Source organism: Myxocyprinus asiaticus, chromosome 16, assembly GCF_019703515.2.
Source record: "Myxocyprinus asiaticus isolate MX2 ecotype Aquarium Trade chromosome 16, UBuf_Myxa_2, whole genome shotgun sequence".
Taxonomy (NCBI): Eukaryota; Metazoa; Chordata; class Actinopteri; order Cypriniformes; family Catostomidae; genus Myxocyprinus; species Myxocyprinus asiaticus.
The window spans coordinates 3,476,436-3,496,628 of NC_059359.1; the positions used below are offsets into that span (position 1 = coordinate 3,476,436).

The window sequence follows — 20,193 nt, forward strand, 5'->3', positions numbered from 1 at the left end:
TCAGCACACCCTGGATTCGAACTCGTGACTCCAGGGGTGGTAGTCAGCGTCAATACTTGCTGAGCTACCCAGGCCCCCTTAGCTGAATTGACTTTTAATTATTCACAGGATATGAATTTTGATATCAACAATTAAATTTTTCACTAGTTTCTAATGGCAATGCTTGATATCAGTAATTACATTTGCACTAGTAAAAACATTCATTCTTGATATAAACAATTACGTCATCACTCGCAGGAATGCACATTCTTGATATAAAAAATGGAATTTCAACTAGTAAAAACTGTAATAGTTGATATCTGTAATTGCATTTTCACTAGTAAAATTTCACAACGATCTCTCATTCACCCCATTCAAAACTCAATTACAGATATCGAAAATTTATTTCTTAGTAGTTGCAATTCCAAACACAAATCAGCTACATAATTCTTTCTAGTAAAAAGATAATTTTTCATTTTAATAATTACATTTTTACTAGTATAAATATACATACCTGATATCAACGGTTGAATTACAACTTATATCAACTTTATATCAATTTAATTCTTGATATAAAGAATGGACATTTGCACTAGTAACAATTTGATTATTGATATAAAAAAAGAAATTTTTTATTGGTAAGTTGTGCATTGCTGATATGTGAAATTGGAATTTCAGCTAGTAAGAAATTAATTGTAGATATCTGTAATTGCGTTTTGAATGACAGATCAGAAATTCTACTAGTGAAAATCCAATTACAGATATCAAGAATTAAAATTTATACTAGTCTAAATTCTATTTTTGATATCAGGAATGTGTATTTCTGCAAGTGATGACTTCATTTTTTATATAGTTAGTATTTTTCATTTTTTTTTCATTCCCTTTTCTCCCAATTTGGAATGCCCAATTCCCACTACTTAGTGGGTCCTCGTGGTGGCGCGGTTACTCACCTCAATCCGGGTGGCGGAGGACAAGTCTCAGTTGCCTCCGCTTCTTATCACGTGACTCGTTGTGCATGACACCGCGGAGACTCACAGCATGTGGAGGCTCATGCTACTCTCCGCGATCCACTCACAACTTAACAGTACTCAGCACACCCTGGATTCGAACTTGTGACTCCAGGGGAGGTAGTCAGCATCAATACTCGCTGAGCTACCCAGGCCCCCTTTGATATCAAGAATTAACCTTTTTACTAGTGCAAATGTAATTATTTATATCAAGAATGACCATTTTCACTAGTAGAAATTACATTCCTGATATCAAGAATTAGCATTGTGAAAATGTAATTGTTGATATTAAAAATTCATATCCTGCGAATGATTAAAAGTCAAACGAGATTGCACCTAGTAACAATGTAATTATTAATATCAAAAATTATAATTTTTACTAGTAAGAAGTGCAGGGTTACTCTCCAATTTATTAACATCTGAAATACTAAATCTAACATGTTAAAATACATTTAGATCTAATTTAGTTGTAATTTAGTTGTAATTATTAATATCAAAAATTATAATTTTTACTAGTAAGAAGTGCATTGCTGATATGGGATTTTCAGCTAGTAAGAAATTAATTTTAGACAGCTGCGTTTTGAACAGGAGTGAATGACAATGCAATTAGCTACAGATATCAGGAATTAAATTTATTACTAATTGACATTTTAGTTTTGATATCAAGAATGTGCATTTCCGCGAACAATGACGTCATTTATGATATTACTAATGAACGTTTTTACTAGCGCAGCATCTGTACTGATATACAAATGTTTTAATTTTACTAGGAGTAATTTTGATGTATTTTAACTAGTGATTCTGTACATCTATAATTAATATCCTGCATGTGATTAAAAGTTGATTCAGCATATTAAAGTTAATAAATTGTTCTAATTAGTTTATGATGTTGATGATGATGAATGACACCCAGGAAGCTGACTAAAACGACGCCCCGCCTCCAGTTCCCCTTGCAACCAATCAGCGCACGGCACTGGCGGCGGTCCGTGAGTCGTGCTCGCGGAGGATCAGACGCTCCATATTTAGCTCGAGCGAGTTTCACGGAGGTTCAGACAGTCAGGAAAAACCCTGAGAGAGTGGTCAACTCTGACTTATTTACCTCACAGCGGGCGATAAATAAAGTGAAACAAGCGATTTAGAAAGTCACGGATTTAACGGGTGGGCGGGGATTTTAAGTGCAAAGAAGACGTCGTTTTATGGATTTTTTCCCTGTCAGATGGGAATGTAGCTTAGCTGGTTAGCCTGGCCACTAGCAGTAGCGGGCTAGCGCTCTGTGGAGGCGACATAAGTGAACTTTCACATGTTATAACGACACAACACCTCAACGTTCGCCTCAGCTTTTCCAAAGACGCGTTTGTGAAGACGTCGCCGTCACAGAAATACCGATTCGGGACTGTTTCCGAGGGGAACTTCTCGCTTTAGCTGGATGGCTAGCTGGCCGGCACGTCTGTCAATCGAACCTAAAATCCGGACGGGATAGTTTGATTTACACACCTGCCCTTCGGGTCTTAAACGGCCTCCTTTGGTATACGGGGTTCTAGGAAGGTGGTTTCGGTTGGGATTCGAACCAACAACTAGTGAGGAGACACTCGTTTTGGTTCTGACCGGTTCGAGGGCACTTTCTTCCCCTTCCCCAAGCACATTAAGAGTCTTCTGAAGTTCGTGTACTACGAGCCGGGGACAGAACCGGACAGAGACCTCATGAATGGAAATCGGAACTACAGGTGTGTATTCTGTTTGGTTTCTCACGCACATCTGGCGATGCTTTTAACTTAAACTTTGATTAGTTAAGCTTCTTTCTTGAGAAGTGTTTTTGTAGTTTAAGTTCACGAAAGATGGGCTAGGATATGGATACCTTAGCAACCAACCAGAACACATTAGCAACCACATGTCAACACCCTAGCAACCACCCAGAAAACCCTTGCAACCATATGTCTACACCCTAGCAACCAACCCTAGCAACCAGCAAGAACACCCTAGCAACCACCCAGAAAACCCTTGCTACCATATGTCTGCACCCTAGCAACCACCTGTCAATGCCCTATCAACCACCCAGAAAACCCTTGAAACCATCTGTCTATGCCCTTGCAGCCACCCAGAAAACCCTTGCAACCAACAAGAACACCTGGGATCACCGTAAAGCCCTAGCAGCCACCTGTCAATGCCCTAGCAACCACCTTTCAACACCCTAGAAACCACCCAGAAAACCCTAGCAACCAACCATAACACCCTAGCAACCACCTATCGATACCTCTTGCAACTATATACAGGTGTCTGTGCTGTTCTAAATGGTATATTTGCCCTAAAAGTAAGCTACAGGTGTAATTCATCACATTAGCTATAAATATGTTACACTAAAGTGTCCAAATACTTCTATTTATTTTTGAATATTATATATATATTGTTTAATCATTTCAAACTTCTATATGTGAGATGTTTGTCTAAAAGTAATCTTGTGTCAGGGTTCCCACGGTCATACCAGACCTGGAAATTGCAGGGAATTTTAAAGGAATATTCCAGGTTCAATGCAAGTTAAGCTCAAGCGACAGCATTTGTGGCATAATGTTGATTACAACAAAAAATTATTTCAACTCATTCCTCCATTTCTTTAACACTCCTATTGCGTTCGGGTCATTTTTGACCCGGGAGAGGTATAAAGCCTAATAATTATAAAATACCACATATTTTTTAGTACAGGAACCAAACTTTGTGACTGTCAAGACTATCAAAATACACACAATACATATTTTTTCAGATTTTTTAATAAATAAACATTTAAGAGAGAGAACCATTTCACATTTTGCGTTCGTGGGTCAATTTTGACCTGGGCATCAATTGTGGCTTTATGCTTACAGCATACTTGCAGTATACTCACACATCAACATTCAACAGTTCATGAGCGTAAATAGAATAGATTTTCCTTAAAAACGTAATAAAGAAGTATTAATGTTGTATAATTGAGTTGTACAGTTGTTTTGATGATGTTTAATTGAAAATACGTTGGTTTCATAACTTTTGACCACCAAGTTGTATTGAGCAGTTGAGTAACAGGAAATTCATTCAAATTACTAATAATTCTCACATTAGATGTTACTATAAATTGTATATTATGTTATATTTAAATAAAATTTCCCAGAAATGTGAAGACATCTTTTTTATCAACATGTATCACACTGGTTTTGCTGTAGTTAATGTATATTTTGAAATGTCAAAGAAAATGGCATATTAATAACTTTTGTCAGTTAATATAACAAAAATATCAGTCTTTTTACATGTATGTACAATTAAGAACCTATTAATGGCTTACGATATAGTTTTAGATGAAAGTCATCGGGTTATGAATTATTTATATAGCTTGAATTCCACCAGGTCAAAATTGACCCGCGAATGCAAAAGGTGAATGCAGATTCTGAACACAATAGGAGCGTTAAAAACCCCCCAAAAAAACTCTGGGTTACAATGAGGCACTTACAATGGAAGTACATGGGGCCAATCCGTAAATGTCAAAATTCTCAATGTTTCAGAAGTATAGCCACAAGACGTAAACAATATGCATGTTGACATGATTTTAGTCTAATTATATAGCTTATTTAAGCTTAAGTTCTATCCAATTTTGCAACTTCTATGTTTTTGTGGTTTATGGTTTATGCCACAAATGTGTCGATTGAGCTAAACTTGTATTAAACCCGGAATATTCCTTTAAAGTTGTTTTATCGAGACCTGAAAAAAAAAAACATATACATTTTTATAGAACATTGATCCATTTGAAATCTTTTTTTCTTCTCATTTTTATCCCCCTTTCTGCTGTAAAGTTGTCTAAATCGTCATTTTATTTATTTTTTTTATCGTCATTTAATTTTATCCCCTTTTCTCCCCAATTTTTTGGGTGGCGGAGGACGAGTCTCAGTTTCCTCTGAGACCATCAATCCGCGCATCTTATCACATGACTCGTTGTGCATGACATCGTGGAGACTCGCAGCGTGTGGAGGCTCATGCTATTCTCTGCGATCCACGCACAACTTGCTTACACGCCCCATTGAGAGCGAGAACCACTAATCGTGACCACGAGGAGGTTACCCCATGTGACTCTACCCTCCCTAGCAACCGGTTGCTTAGGAGACCTGGCTGGAGTCACTCATCACACCCTGGATTCGAACTCGCGACTCCAGGGGTGATAGTCTGCGTCAATACTTGCTGAGCTACCCAGGCCCCCCATTTGAAATCTTTTTGACTCATGTTTGCACTAGTGCCTAATGCTTGTTTCTTTGTAGGGTGGTTGAGGTCAAAGCAGTTATCTCATCATGCCTCATCACGGGCATTAGAACATGGCAAAATTCAGTTGTTTTCAAATTGAGTCATTTTGTGATTTTGAAGAAGTGCTAGTCAGAAATGTTGGGAAGTGTTTTGCCTCTAATGTAATACAAGAATAGAGCTGGAAGTTAGTTAGAATTAGGTCAATGAGGTTAGTGACCTCTCATAGCCACACTGACCTTAAGGTCACAAGTTCATCACTGTCATTTCCCATTCTTAAGTGCATTCCCTGAAGAATTCCCTCCCTTTAAATTTTTGCTTGTTGTGGTGTACTTCTGTGTTGACTAAGGTGTTTTCATTTCTGTTTTCTTGTCACCTCTGTTCTCTGGAATACCCCCATCTGAGGGGGCTTTGTGAAGAAAGGTTATTTTGAAAATTGGATTTTCCCTTAAAAGAAAATTAGTTCCATTAAAGCTGTGCTGATGATGAGAAATCAGGCTTTCACAAGTTTGTATATAAATAGTGTGGATTGTGCTGTGAGACTGTTTGTTTTCCCCTCACAACTTCAAACTTTATTGCTATTTTTTAAATATATGTAATAATCAACACAACCAAAACTTAAGAAAACCTTAAAGTAAAAGATTGATCTTGGGATTTCAAGAATCGATATCTAGATTGCTCAAATGAAGATTGCTATTAATCTGAAAATCTATATTTTTTCCCAGCCCTATTCCAATGTAGGTTTAGATGGATACTCTCACTTAGAACTTTATTAGGAACACTGTGGTCCAAATAAAGTGCCCGACGTGATCTGCTGTTGTAGCCCATCCGCCTCAAGGTTGGACATGTTGTGCATTCTGAGATGATATTCTTCTCACTACAATTGTACAGTTATCATAAACTTTGTCAGTTCAAACCCATCTGGCCATTCTCTGTTGACCTCTCTCATCAACAAGGTGTTTCCGTCCACAGAACTACCACTCACTGGATGTTTTTTGTTTTTGGCACCATTCTGAGTAAATTCTAGAGATTGTTGTGTGTGAAAATCCCAGGAGATCAGCAGTTACAGAAATACTCAAACCAGCCCATCTGGCACCAGCAATCATACCACGCTCCAAATCACTATCACATTTTTCCCCATTCTGATGGTTGATGTGAACATTAACTGAAGCTCCTGACCCATATCTGAATGATTTTATGCACTGCACTGCTGCCACATGATTGGCTGATTAGATAATCGCATGAATAAGTAGGTGTGCAGGTGTACCTAAGAAAGTGCTCAGTGTGAATACATTATACAGTAGTAGATATTGCAAAAAAAAAAGTTGAAAATAAAAATAAAAAAATAGCTAAAATTGTAAATATTTTATACATAAATATAAATCAAAGATATTCATCATATGTTTCAATGCTAATGTATTTGCTCTGAAAAAGGGGAGAGAAAAAAAACATTTTAAAAGAATATTCAGTGTTCAAAACAATTTAAGCTCATTCGACAGAATTTGTGGCATAATGTTGATTACCACAAAAAATAATTTCGACTCGTCTCTATTTCTTTAAATAAAGAAAAAAATCGAGGTTACAGTGAGACACTTACTGTTGAAGTCAATGGGGCCAATTTTTGGAGGGTTTTAACACAGAAATGTGAAACTTATAATTTTATAAAATAAATGAATTCTATTAAAACTCATGTGTTATTTGAGCTGTAAAGTTGTTTAAATCGTCTTTTTTAATTTTTTATTTTAATCGTCATTTAATTTTATCCCATTTTCTCCCCAATTTTTGAATGCCCAATTCCCACTACTTAGTAGGTCCTCGTGGTGGTGCGGTTACTCCCCTCAATCTGGGTGGCGTAGGACAAGTCTCAGTTGCCTCTGCTTCTGAGACCGTCAATCCGCGCATCTTATCACGTGGCTCGCTGTGCATGACACCGCGGAGACTCGCAGCATGTGGAGGCTCATGCTACTCTCTGTGATCCACGCACAACTTACCACACGCCCCATTGAGAGCGAGAACCACTAATCATGACCACGAGGAGGTTACCCCATGTGACTCTAACTTCCCTAGCAACCGGGCCAATTTGGTTGCTTAGGAGACCTGGCTGGAGTCACTCAGCACACCCTGGATTCGAACTCGCGACTCGCGAGGGGTGGTAGTCATAAACCGGCATTTTTACAGTCATTATAGGGTTTTTTGACATTATATTGTCAAGGGAACGAAGTTGTAAAATTGGCTATAACTTTACACAGAAAAGTTTAGTAAGTGATTTTCACACTAAAATCATGTTAACCCGCATAATGTTTACGTCTTGTCTCACATTTGAAACAGTGAGTATTGTAACGTTTACGGAGTGGCCCCATTCACTTCCATTGTAAGTGCCTCACTGTAACACAGATTTTTGCTATTTTATAAAGGAAAGGGCATAGTGATATCGAAATTAATTCTTGTGGTAATCAACATTATGCCACAAATTCTGTTGATTGGCCTTAACTTGAATTGAACCCGTAATATTCCTTTAAGCAATGAGCTACGAGAGGCAGTGCTATGTTGTGAATATAGTCATCTCAGAAAAACCTTCATTTTCACCAAACAGCTATTGCAGCCAATTAGATTCAAAATGTTCAAGGTATTGTTTTTTGGATGGATGGAAATTCTGATCACAAAATCTACATACATTTTTAGCTATTTTTCTATGTATTCTGTACAGCCATTTTCTGAGAATGTCATTCAATTTTTTTTATATATATATATATATATATATATATTTTATCATGCTGGTCTATGTGGTTTAATTTGTGTTTGTTGCTTGCTTTACATGTCTAAGTGGGCATTTCTGGGGCAGAATCAACTGCTTTTATAACATTAAAAGTCTGGCTACACGATAATAACATTCTTTTGAGAACTAAGTGGCCAGTGACCCTGAAGAAACCAAACTGTTGTGCTTTCACTTGGTCAGATGCTTAATATGGCATGGTTAGAGATGTTTAATAATACCAGATGTTTCTGTCATCGAATCAAGGAGGGCCACCGCAGAGGGGAATCCCCCTGTTGGTTTTCATTTTGAGGTAATGCTACAGGTGGGTGGAACAGACAAATTTATGTAATTTTCCTGCACAGGTTGCACAAACTGTCTGTGGGACCTCACGAGAACATGACGCCACGATTACAACACTTTATGATCAAAGTGTCTAGTTTTCTCAGTCGTTCTCAATTTGCTCCGCTGTGCCACACTGTGTGCCATTTTGACTTTTAATGACAGTTTCTTTGGCAGTGCCAAAGCAGGGGAGGAGTGACGTTCTTTGCACACTCTTCCCCTCATTCCATGATGTTTTAACAATATCCTCACGACCCCCTTCCATCGCCCATAAGTAGATGACATACTATGGCTGGTTTCTATGGAGAGTGCAGTTAGCCTGAAACTAGCATTGTGGATGGGGGTGTCACTGCCTTTCATGGATAATGAAAGTTTGTGATGGGACTCCAGTGATGGTGATAAGTTAGTCTTGGGGCAGTCAATGGTAAACATAGGTAAATGTATTAAATGGAACTTAGTACTACAGTCTTATTGGTAGCTGAAAGCATGTAGGGCTTTGTCTGTACAACCAAATATCAATATATTGTGATACTTTTTAATCACGATATTGTATCGATACTTTAGATCCATGTATTAAGGTATTTGTATTCAACTATTTGTGTATTCATGTCCTGTCCAGCATTTCAATAAAAAAGGTTGCCTAAATTAGAGGTAGACCAATATATCGGTTTTGCCAATTAATCGGTGCCAATGGTTGCTTTTTTGGAACTATCGGTTATCTGAAAAATCTATGTCGATAGTTGCTGATAGTTTTTCATCTTTTCAAAATAAGAGTCCCCAGTGTGTTTCAGGCTTGTTTATACTTAAAAGTCCTGCTTTATGTGCAATCTTCCTTTTTTATTAGGATTTTGGTTGAACACAAACTGCATCTGGGATTTTTTTTTTTTTCATTTTGGACTCTTTGTCTTTGCCCGGCAAGTAAAGAGAGAAGATTTTTTTTTTCTTTTTGTTGACTTTCTATAAATCTATTTTAAAAAATGATCACCCAATTAATCTGCTATCGGCCTTTCCCACCACCTTAGTTATCGGTATCGGCAAAATCCACTGTCGGATTCTTTTTTTAAAAATCTTTTTAGCACTTGTTACATTTACGTTCTACATATCAATGTAAAATAAGTACAAATTAGGCATATAAACAACAAACATGAAACAAAAAAATGTATGCAATATAATAGATGCAATTTCAAGACATCATTTATTGATGGAATACATGGACTTTGTATATTTTTGAAAAGCTATAATTTGACCATAATGATAAAAAACTAATAAAAAATTACAATGACAGTTTTTCCTAATTGTTTACACATGTTTGCTGAATCTTTGGGCCATTGTCCCAAAAATATAAACACAAACACAAAACCACAAACAAAATGCAAATGTCTACAAATATCTAGCAAACTGCATTCAGAACTGTTTTATCTCTTTCCAAAATGTTTTTTTTTCTTTTTTTTTTTTGCATCAAAATGACACGTGTCATATGAATAGATATGTCTACCAGCAAACAGCACACTGATGTGCTCAACACAAAGCACTACATTAAATATCCCATCAGTAGGTTTATGCCTTTTGCATTCAGTGTTACTCTGTAGCCGTTTGTAAAATATTGTTACAGTAATGTATACCTACTCAAATAAACAAACACACACAAATGCAATACAGTAACAAAAACATTGTAATTTATTTCCAAAATGTAGTATTTCTGAACACTTGTGTTTTGTATGTAACACTTTCCATACCCAACAGGAGAAAACCAGGAAAAACATTCAGTAAGAAAAAGGGGTTTTCTGTACAAAAATAAAAAATGAAAGTGGCTCATTCTTTCAAAGTTCTAAACACAAAAAGACAGAAACGCATGCAAAATGTGAGAAAAAAAGAAATTAGGCTGTATCCTGCCTCCTATTTTGGTCTGGCCACAGCACCTCATCTACATCACAAACAATGTTCTCCCTGGCTAAACTGCAGGAGTGACGTATCCAGCCGCTGAAAGCCCCCACATCCACTTCACCACATGCATCCTCCATTGCCAGGAGAAGAGGTATGCGTCTGAGGGGATGGCGGTCATACACCTTCCGTCACAATGCCGAAAAAAAAACTCTTCAGTTGGGTTTAGGAATGGGAAATATGGTGGGAGGTATAGAATAATAAATTGTGGGTGTTCGATGAGCCAGTTGCGGACCAGAGCAGCCTGGTGGAAATTCACGTTATCCCAGATGACAACATACCTGGGCTGCTCTGGTCCACCCCTCTGCTCGACTGGAATGAGGATGCCATGTAGGGTGTCCAGGAATGTGATGAGAAAAGCGTGGTTTTTAGAGACCAAGGTTGGCATGGTGATGGAGGATGCTTTGCTGGCTAACGGCTGCGTACATGGTAATATTCCCTCTGCTGTCCATGGACGTTCACAATAGCATGGTGGCCAATAATGTTCCATCCCCATCCCCTTCTTTTGGCTAGGTTGAGGCCAGCCTCATCAGTGTAAATATAAATGTGCTGAATTGCAGCGGCATCCAGCTCCAAGACTGTCTTGTTGTCCGTTTCAGACAATATGTGAAATAGACCTAGAGCAGTCAATATGGTGAGGCACAAAACACTGGATTACAGTACTTTAATGTGTCTGTACAGTGCTGATATGATAGTAAATTCATAGTATAGTACTTACTTGCACATATTCATAGCGCTGTTCTTTAACCCTCTCTGAGTTTCGCTCAAATGACACCCTGTAGACCTGTTTCATCCGGATTCGGTTGCACTGTAATACACATTCAAATGTAGACAATCCCACCTGGTGAATGTTATTGAATATTGTGTTGTCTGCAATTATGTGGTTCTGGATTTCTTGTAGTCTAATAGTATTGTTTGCCACCACCATATTCACAATAGCGATCTCCTGTTCTGGTGTGAACAGCCGGTGTCTTCCATGGCCTGGCCATCGCTCACTTCTACAGAAGATCCACAAATATGATATGATTGGTTACTGTAAGCTAAAATAATCTCTTCTTTCAATATGATATGACATTACTGTAACATTGGCCAACAATCACTGAGTAACTTAGGCCTACTGATATGTCGGACTACAGTATACTACAATAAAACTTTGGGAATCACTGCTGTAGTGTATTTACTTTGATATTTAGGGTCATTGTCCTGCTGCATCACCCAACTTCTACTGACAACATGACGTTGTCCTGTAGAATACCTTGATCATCTTGGGAAATCATATATGGTAAGCGGTCCAGGCCCCGAATCAGCAAAGCATCCCCAAATCACGATGATCCCTCCACCGTACTTTACCGGGTTGGGTTGATGTTTTCATGTTGGTATGTGGTGCCCTTTTACGCCATACGTATGCTGCGTGTTCTTCCCAAACAATTCAACCTTAGTTTCATCAGTCCACAAAACATTTTCCCAGTAGCGTTAGGGAGTGTCAAGGTGTTATTTGGCAAACTTCAGGTGCGCGGCAATGTTTTTGTTGGAAGGCAGGGGCTTCCTTCGTGGTGTCCTGCCATGAACACCATACCTGTTTAATGTTTTCCATATAGTAGACTCATGAACAGAGATGTTAACCAGTTCCAATGATTCCTTCAAGTCTTTAGCTGTCATTCTAGGGTTTTTTCTTACCTCATTGAGCATTCTGTGGTGTGCCCTTTGAGTCATCTTGACTGGACGGCCACTTCTAGGGAGAGTAGCCACAGTACTGAATCGTCTCCATTTATTGACAGTTTGTCTAACTGTGGACAGATGAATAGCTAAGCTCTTCAAGATAACTTTATGCAAAGCAACAATTCTTTTAAACAAGGTCTTCTGAGATCGATTTTTTTTTTTTTTTTTTTGTGAGGCATGGTCCAAGTCAACAGTTGTCTCTAGTGAACAGCAAACTCAAAATGTTTGGTACTTTTTATGTCAAAGTAGCTCTAACCCACACTTCCAATCTTGTTTCATTAATTGGATGCCAGGTTTGCCAACTTCTAACTCTAATTAGCTTCTGTTGTCGTCATTAGCCTAGGGGTTCACATACTTTTTCCAACCTACACTGTGAATGTTTGAATGATGTATTCAGTATGTGCAAGTACAATATAATAATTTGTGTTCTATTAGTTAAATAGATTGTGTTTGTTCATTATTGTAACTTAGATGAAGATCAAACCAGATTTTAAGACAAATTTATACATAAATGCAGGTAATTCCATGCCGATGTTCCCTTCCCCCACACCCCTGAGTACTTGAGTGCTCGAGTAGACAAAATGCCCAAAACGTACATACCAAGTGTAAACAGGACTTCTATCTCACATACGTTTGTATCGCAAAACTAGTGTAGTCACACTCTTTAGGAAAATTAAAAGTCAAATAAAAAGAGCTCCTTTAAATCATTGCAATTATTTATGATGTTGCTTAATTTTAAACCATCAACAAAATCATCATGAAAATATCTTGAATATCAAATTTATTCAAATTGACAACTTATGTAAATTAACTGATTAGATATATTTGAAAATAAAAATGGCACATTATTTTTTTAAATGTATGTTTAGAAAAATATGCCATCACAAATGTAAACAATACCGCTGAAAATTACATCCAGGGGGCAATTATTGACCCTTTAAGGAGAAGTTAATTTCTGACATTGGTGTGCGGCATAAATTAGGTAGAAAATGGTGGAAGAGGAAGGAGGTTTTAGGGCCCTCTGGAGTGGGATGTCAGCCTGGGGAATGTTTTCATGGCAGTTACATATGGGGGCTTAACAAACTCTCTGTCGATGGGGCCCTCCATGGCTTTTACGGCCTGTTTTTTTCTTTGAAGTTTAGTTGGGGGAAGGCAAAAAAAAAAGGAATTTCGACCAGAAAATAACCCTGAAAGGAGACATATGGGGTATGAGAGACAGAGCTTGACCAAGGATAGGCAACAGATTACCCCATTCTAAACTAGTTGAAACAACTTTTCTGATTTCTTTGTTTACAATTGCCCTGTCTGTGCTTAATAATTTTTCTTATTTCTTTCTGTGCTGTTAGCATATTGGGTCTGCTCGCAACACAGTGCACCATTTACCCAGCTAAGGTGGAATCTTAACCCAGAATGGATCTTATTAATGCGGTCTTGCTGTGGTCACAGTTCAGGATGTTCCTCTGCCATTTACTTTGCCAAATTCTGGTATTACCACCCTCTATCCTTGCAAAAGCCTGACCTTTGTTTTGCCAACCTCCATATTCCTTGAGAATGGTGAACTTACAATGGGATGCAAACTACTCCCCTTTCAGCTAAAATCACCTTTTCTGAAATTGTTTGGTAAAATTTTCTACATTTTCCGTATTAAAATAATTTGAAAGGGTTACTTTAAGCTTAAACACTTACAAACACTAACATCTTGTGATTTTCGTGATGTTTATGGACAGAATCCAGTCCAAAAAATGGAATTACAATTGGGATATGTCCTAGTGTGCGAAAGACTTTAATTTAATTAGGCCAAAATAAATATAGTCTACATGTTCTGCTCACTTTAAGCTGAAAACAAAGCATCAAGAACATTAGGGATGTGTAAAAATATCTTTTTTTTTTTTCCCCTATGCATAGCATTCTTCATTTGAACGATCTCGATATTGATTCTTAAATCCTAAGATCGATCTTTCACTCTATGTGGCAACCCTCTACAGTGCAATTAAATCACTCACATGTGCAACCAAATCTCACGCTATGTGACTAAAAATGTCTACAATTAGCCACTGGCTGGTAAATGTTCAGATTTCACTCACCAGTTATTGAGAAGTATAGTGGAGAAGTTATAATTGGCACAAAGATTATTTTACTGCGTGTTGAGAGTAAAAGTTTGGTTTAACTCGTCCTGTGTGTCCGAAGACAATATCCATGGATCCATATGTCATTGAACAATCTAATTAAAAACTTTAATTCTAATCACAAATGGATGCACTAAAATTACACACGTCTTCTCTCATTATATGTGCTTACTGGCTGATGCCACTAGTCTTAAAGAGACGGTACCGATTAAGCACATGCTCTAAATATCAATGTAAATTATGCAAGTAAACAACAAAAATGTAATAAAAATACTGTATATATGCAACATATGTCATTTCAAGACATTAATTGATGAAATAGACTGAATTTGAACATTTTCCAAAAGATAAAATGACCAGTTTGCTGAAAAATCACTAAAACATAATTTGTTAAATTAATATTTTCGATTTGTACCTAGAAGGTTCGTTTATAATTAAGAGAATTAGCTGAGAGAGAAAATATTTTATATGCAAGTAAAATGGACATTGTTACAGAAATGTATCCATATGAATCTATATCGAATCAAGAGCTTGTGAATCAGAATCGAATCGGAAAATCTGTATCAATACCCAGCCCTAATGAGCTTCATAGTGTTTTTCTGTGTATAGTAGAGCAGAGCGTTCATTCACTGTGAAGAATGCAGCACATGCAGACTATAGATTTAATTAAATTGTAGTTTTTTACGGTTTAATGCTCGCACTGATCTTTAGATCTTCAGTTTTCTGCAAAGAAAAAGCTCAGTTTAACTGGATATTTGAAATTGCAGATATTTTGACAGAAATATTTGACTTCTGTTTGTAATATTGACTGTAATAATAATAATAATAATATGTTGTTTAGAGATGTGCACAAGTAATCAGCTAATGGAGTACTCGTTCCGCACCAACCATTAAAAATACTGCTAGAAAATCGCAAATTGATTTTGCATTGCGCGTTTGCCTGCTGTAGGCAACGGTGAATTATACTGTACATTTCCTCTGAATGTGTCAACAAATCTTGTGGTTAATGTATTCATTAATGCAGTGAGAATTGTAATGAAATGTGTTGACAATTTAATTAATGCTTATTGTTCATTTAATTTTTTTCCAAAAGAAACGCAGAGTTTGTTGAAGTTAGCTTATTTTGAAACCGTTATTGGTTAAGTTTCACGTACGTGTCATACTTGTTATTTTTTACTTGCATTTAAAAATGTACTAGTTTTTTTGTGGGTTAGAGTATTTGACTACAAAATCATTTCATAATGCCCATGCCCCATATTTTTAATATATATTTAATTTTCATTTGATTTAAAAAAAAATTTTCATTTGACAATTTTGCAATTTAATTATTTTGTGTAAATAATTAGTTATACTTTGTATAATATTACCATATATATACAAAATATAACGATATAAATTTACACAAAATAATAAAAAAATTGCAAGTATAAAGTTTGCTAGATTTATGCTACTACTAATGGCAGAAACGCGTTATCACAGTATGTGAAAAGAGTCCATTTGGAAAACATAACATAGATTTCATTGGGCCCTACAATATAAAATTTAAGTGACAGTGTGAACATAATTATTTTAATGTGCGTTTTATTTGCCCTTTAAAACAGTTTGGAAAACATTGATCTTTCTGAGGATTCATCTTTCCTCTGGAGAGTGCCGTTTGGTGGCTGCAACTGTATATGCGCAAAGACACATGCGCTCCAGCTTCCCATCAGCGTTCCTTCACTTGGAGCGTCTGAACCCTGTGACTGACGCCATTATGTCCTGCCATCAAGCACTCGTTCCGTTCCCACAACCCAAGCCTCTATGGATTAGGCGCACAACAGCTGTATTGTGTGTGTATTTTTTGTAGTGTGCTAGAGAGGTAGAGGGAGCTCAGAATACAGTAGTGCATTTTTCAGTGGATGTCTGGAAAGAGACCATATTGGTTGGTTAGTAGTAAGTGTTTGTAAGTAATTGTGAATTTCTCTTTGCATGTTTATGGGTCTCAGATAGGGCTGGGAGATATGCAAGAAATATTTTCACGATATTATTATAAAAAAAAAGATTGCAGTATCCGATAACATCGTCAACCCCACTGCCAAGGGATCAGTGAATAATTTGCATGCATTTCATTTGCACCAGTCATTTTTGCTTTAAATATTTAATTCAATTATTGAAACACGAAAAAACTTCAACCAAAGATATTTCTAAATTCATGTTGCATTTCAAACAAGACGAAAAATCAATTAAAATAACTAAGTGGTCATACATAACCATATAACCACCTCCCCTACTCCAAACATTTACCGTCTCCAATTTTCAACTATTGGCCCTATTTGCTGTGACCCAAGTAGTAGGCATGTCATAAAATATTGATATATTGATTATTGATCAGCACGTTATTTTATCGATATATTTTAACATTAACATTAGCCGACATTTAAATTAGAAATCGAATTTGTGTGATTTCCAATTCACTCAGTTGGCGTAATAGCATTGGGAGACCACAAGAGGGTGTTATAAAATTTACTGAAGCAGATCGCAAGGCACAGGTATCAAAACGTAGGACAAGTATTTTATAGCTCCTTGCACAGGACGCATACACACAAGTTACAAAGGTTTTTGATGTAGGTGATGTTAACGAGTTTGTAGGGATGAAACTGGTTTAACTGCACAAACTGAATGATTAGAAGTTATTATGCAATTTTTCTGTATACATCTTTGAAGAGGTTTAATTCAACTGAAAATACATCGAGTAGGATATATGAAAGATACATATACACAATAAATCATCCACTGATGGCTCGAGAAAATAGTCTTTGTCCCATAATGATGTGGGTAGAATTCAATGGAAAACTATGTGAGTTACGCTCCATTGCGCTGCAGATTTTTGAGCGGCCTTGAGAGAGAACAAGCTCACGGTATGTGCTTACCTTCATAGAAAGTAATTCCGAATTTTAGAGTGCGGCATGTCGTCTGTCTGATATGTACGATGTGCGAAACTCTTCCTCTTTTAATTTACTCTGCCGCTCACACTTTAGCAAAGGTTTGTTGGGAAATATGTTTGAAAACACAAAGAATATTGTGCAATGGGTAGCCATATTTCTGTCCGAAAACTCCAGATATATAACGATAATCATCGGGAAAATCTTCGATAATCGATCGACAACAGGTGGAAAATTACCAATTCAAATTAAGATCTAAAGACACAAATTTAAACATAATAAATGAAATATAAATAAACCATTACCTCTGGAAAGTTCAACACAACCCACATTATTTCTACTTAAATAAAATAGCTACAACAGTTTGTTTAATGATTAATTGAATAAAAAAACACCAGTTTTCCTATTAGGTGTGAACCAAGATTATTTAGCAGAGATGAGCCACTTCTATTAAAATGAATGGGAGAAATTGGAATGCTCAACCACTGAGCTATGAGCACCCAACGGTCAACAGACGTAGAAAGGAAGTCCCGCCTTGCAGTTAAAAGAACCAATCGTCTTTTAGATACATACATCATCTGTCAATCAACTTTAGAACGCACATGTGCATTAGCTATACAAGCCGGGAAAATTGTGTTTTTTAGCGTAATATGAGTTAAAAAATTACAATTTATGATACCAATATTGTCAGATTTTAATGTTGACTTGAAATGTGTGCTTTGATCGTAATCTTGACCAACCATTTTTGAGATTTTGGTCTTTCTCCATTCAAGTAGATAGTAGCTGCACTGGCATGACTGTAAATGGTTTCCTAAAAGCGTTCCAAATATGGCCGACAGTGGACTGACTTGCTAGAAAGACTTTGGTGTAAACCTAATAAATTCCCTAGTGTTCCCCAATTAAAATAATATACCGGGTTCAATACAAGTTAAGCTCAATCGACAGCATTTGTGACAATGTTGATTACCACAAAAATGTATTTCAGCTCGCCCCTCATTTTCTTTAAAAAAGCAAAAATCTGTTACAGTGAGACACTTACAGTGGAAGTCAATGGGGCCAGTTAGTAAACATTAAAATACTTGTTGTTTCACAGGTGTAGCCATAAGATGCAAACAATATGCATGTCAACATGATTTTAGTGTGCTAAAATTGCTTACTAACTATTTCTGTGTAAAGTTTACAACTTCGTTGCCATGACAATGTAATGGAGTAAACCCTAAAAGACTGTAATAACTTTGATTTAACAACTTTACAGCTCAAATAATACACAAGTTTTAACAGAAGTATTAACGCAAGTGCTTCTATAGAATTATAAGCTTTACATTTCAACCTTTTAACCATCCAAATATTTTCCGGATTTGATTTCATTATACTGTAAGTGCCTCACTGTAACCTCGATTTTTGCCTTTTTTGAAGAAAAGGACGGACGAGGCAAAATTGTTTTTTGTGGTAGTCAACATAATGCCACAAATGCTGTCGATTTGAGCTTAACTTGTATTGAACCTGGAATATTCCTTTTTAATGCTTGTATTGAATTTGTGAAAATGAAATGGAATGTCAGGTTCGTGTTTTTGTATTATTTTATGATTTCATCACTTTCATCTTTGTTTCTTAAACTGCGCTTTCCCTAAGCATATTGTAGGGTTGTTTATACCACGGGTCTGTTGAATGCTTGATTCTGATTGGTTGACGGATGTTCTAAGGTGTGCAATTATTTTTCAAGTAAATCTGTTTCTTTCATTTTCACACACACACACACAACCTTGTTACTCCAATGCTGAAAAGCAGCACATCCTCTGTTGCTAGTTCTGAAGTGACTTTTTCGAACTAGCAACGAATGCTTGAGCTGTGATACACTTGATCAATACAACAGTTTCTGTATTATCTGAAATATTTGTGATAAACACCCTTGCACTCCCCCTACTCCTCTCTTAAGCTCTCTCACACATGGACACATTTACATTTACATTTATTCATTTGGCAGACGCTTTTATCCAAAGCGACTTACAAAAGAGGACACACATACATTATACGCATTACGCACACACTCCAGAGCAAAAAACAGAGCTGTCATCTCAGCACACACCTGAATCTCAGTGGGGTTGAAAACTGTTGTTAAGGTTTACATCGGCTATAAAAATGGCGACACTCGCTGTTGCTGAGAAATGCTTAAACTTGCATCTTGGCGATTTTGAAGCGATGTTTCTTCTGACGAGAGCTGCAACAAAAATGGTAATCCCAGAAGCGATCACTGAGCTTCTCTCTTTCGATCCCTCAAAAACAAATTCACACACAAATGCACTACCTTATTACTCCAGTAAGTGCTCCAGTAAAGCAACGCAAGCCTCGCTGTCCTCCGTTGCTAGTTCTAAAGTGACGTTTTCAAATTAGCAATGAAGGCTACGACTGTATCAAAGCAAGACGCTGATTCCGTGGCGAAAACCAGAAAAGTGCATCGTGACCGCATTACCACCTCGGGTGTGCATTATTTTTCAATAATTCAACGGGCCGGAGTCAATTATTCTGCTTATATCACGGTTACCACACCTTAAGACATTAAGGGTTTTATCTCGACATTTTCTGGTTTTCGTCCTTAAAACGCTCTTGTGAGTGGAACTACTTTCTCCCGCCACAGATTCAGTGTCTTGCTTTGATACAGCTCAAGCCTTCATTGATAGTTTGAAAACATCCCTTTAGAACTAGCAACAGAGTTTGTGCGTGAATTTATTTTTGAGAGAAGCTCAGAAACTAAGAGAGATCGCTTCTGGGATTACCTTTTTTGTTGCAGCTCTCATCAGAAGTAACATCGCTTTAAAATTGCCAAGCTGCATGTTTCGCCATTTTTGTATCTAGCTTCTCCGATGTAAACCTTAACACCTGTTTTCAACCCAACTGAGATGCAGGTGTGTGCTGATATGACGGCTCTGTTTTTCGCTTGCGAGTTAGTGTGTACGTAATGCGTATATTTATGTGTGTCCACGTGTGAGAGAGAGCTTAAGAGAGGGGGAGGGGGAGTGTGTTTCCCACAGATATCCAGATAATATCCATCTTATTTTGCAACGCGAAGTAAGCAGCGGCTGCAGTTCCGGCGAATGTGAAAGTTTCGCTTGCATTGACCGCAGTGTAAATAACTAGAAGGTTATAATACCAGAATC

The 20,193-nt window shown here is 37.1% G+C and overlaps 1 protein-coding gene across 2 annotated transcripts in view; it reads left to right on the top strand.

The window, feature by feature from the left end:
• Window positions 1-2,001: 2,001 nt before the first annotated feature.
• The window catches only part of LOC127454298 (protein argonaute-3-like), a 70,620-nt gene continuing 52,428 nt past the window's right edge, over window positions 2,002-20,193 (top strand). For both annotated transcript variants that reach the window (XM_051721400.1, XM_051721401.1), the window contains exon 1: window positions 2,002-2,710. In XM_051721400.1, the coding sequence (XP_051577360.1) occupies window positions 2,692-2,710 (19 nt within the window). In that variant the 5' untranslated portion in view covers window positions 2,002-2,691. The remainder of the gene's footprint in view (window positions 2,711-20,193) is intronic.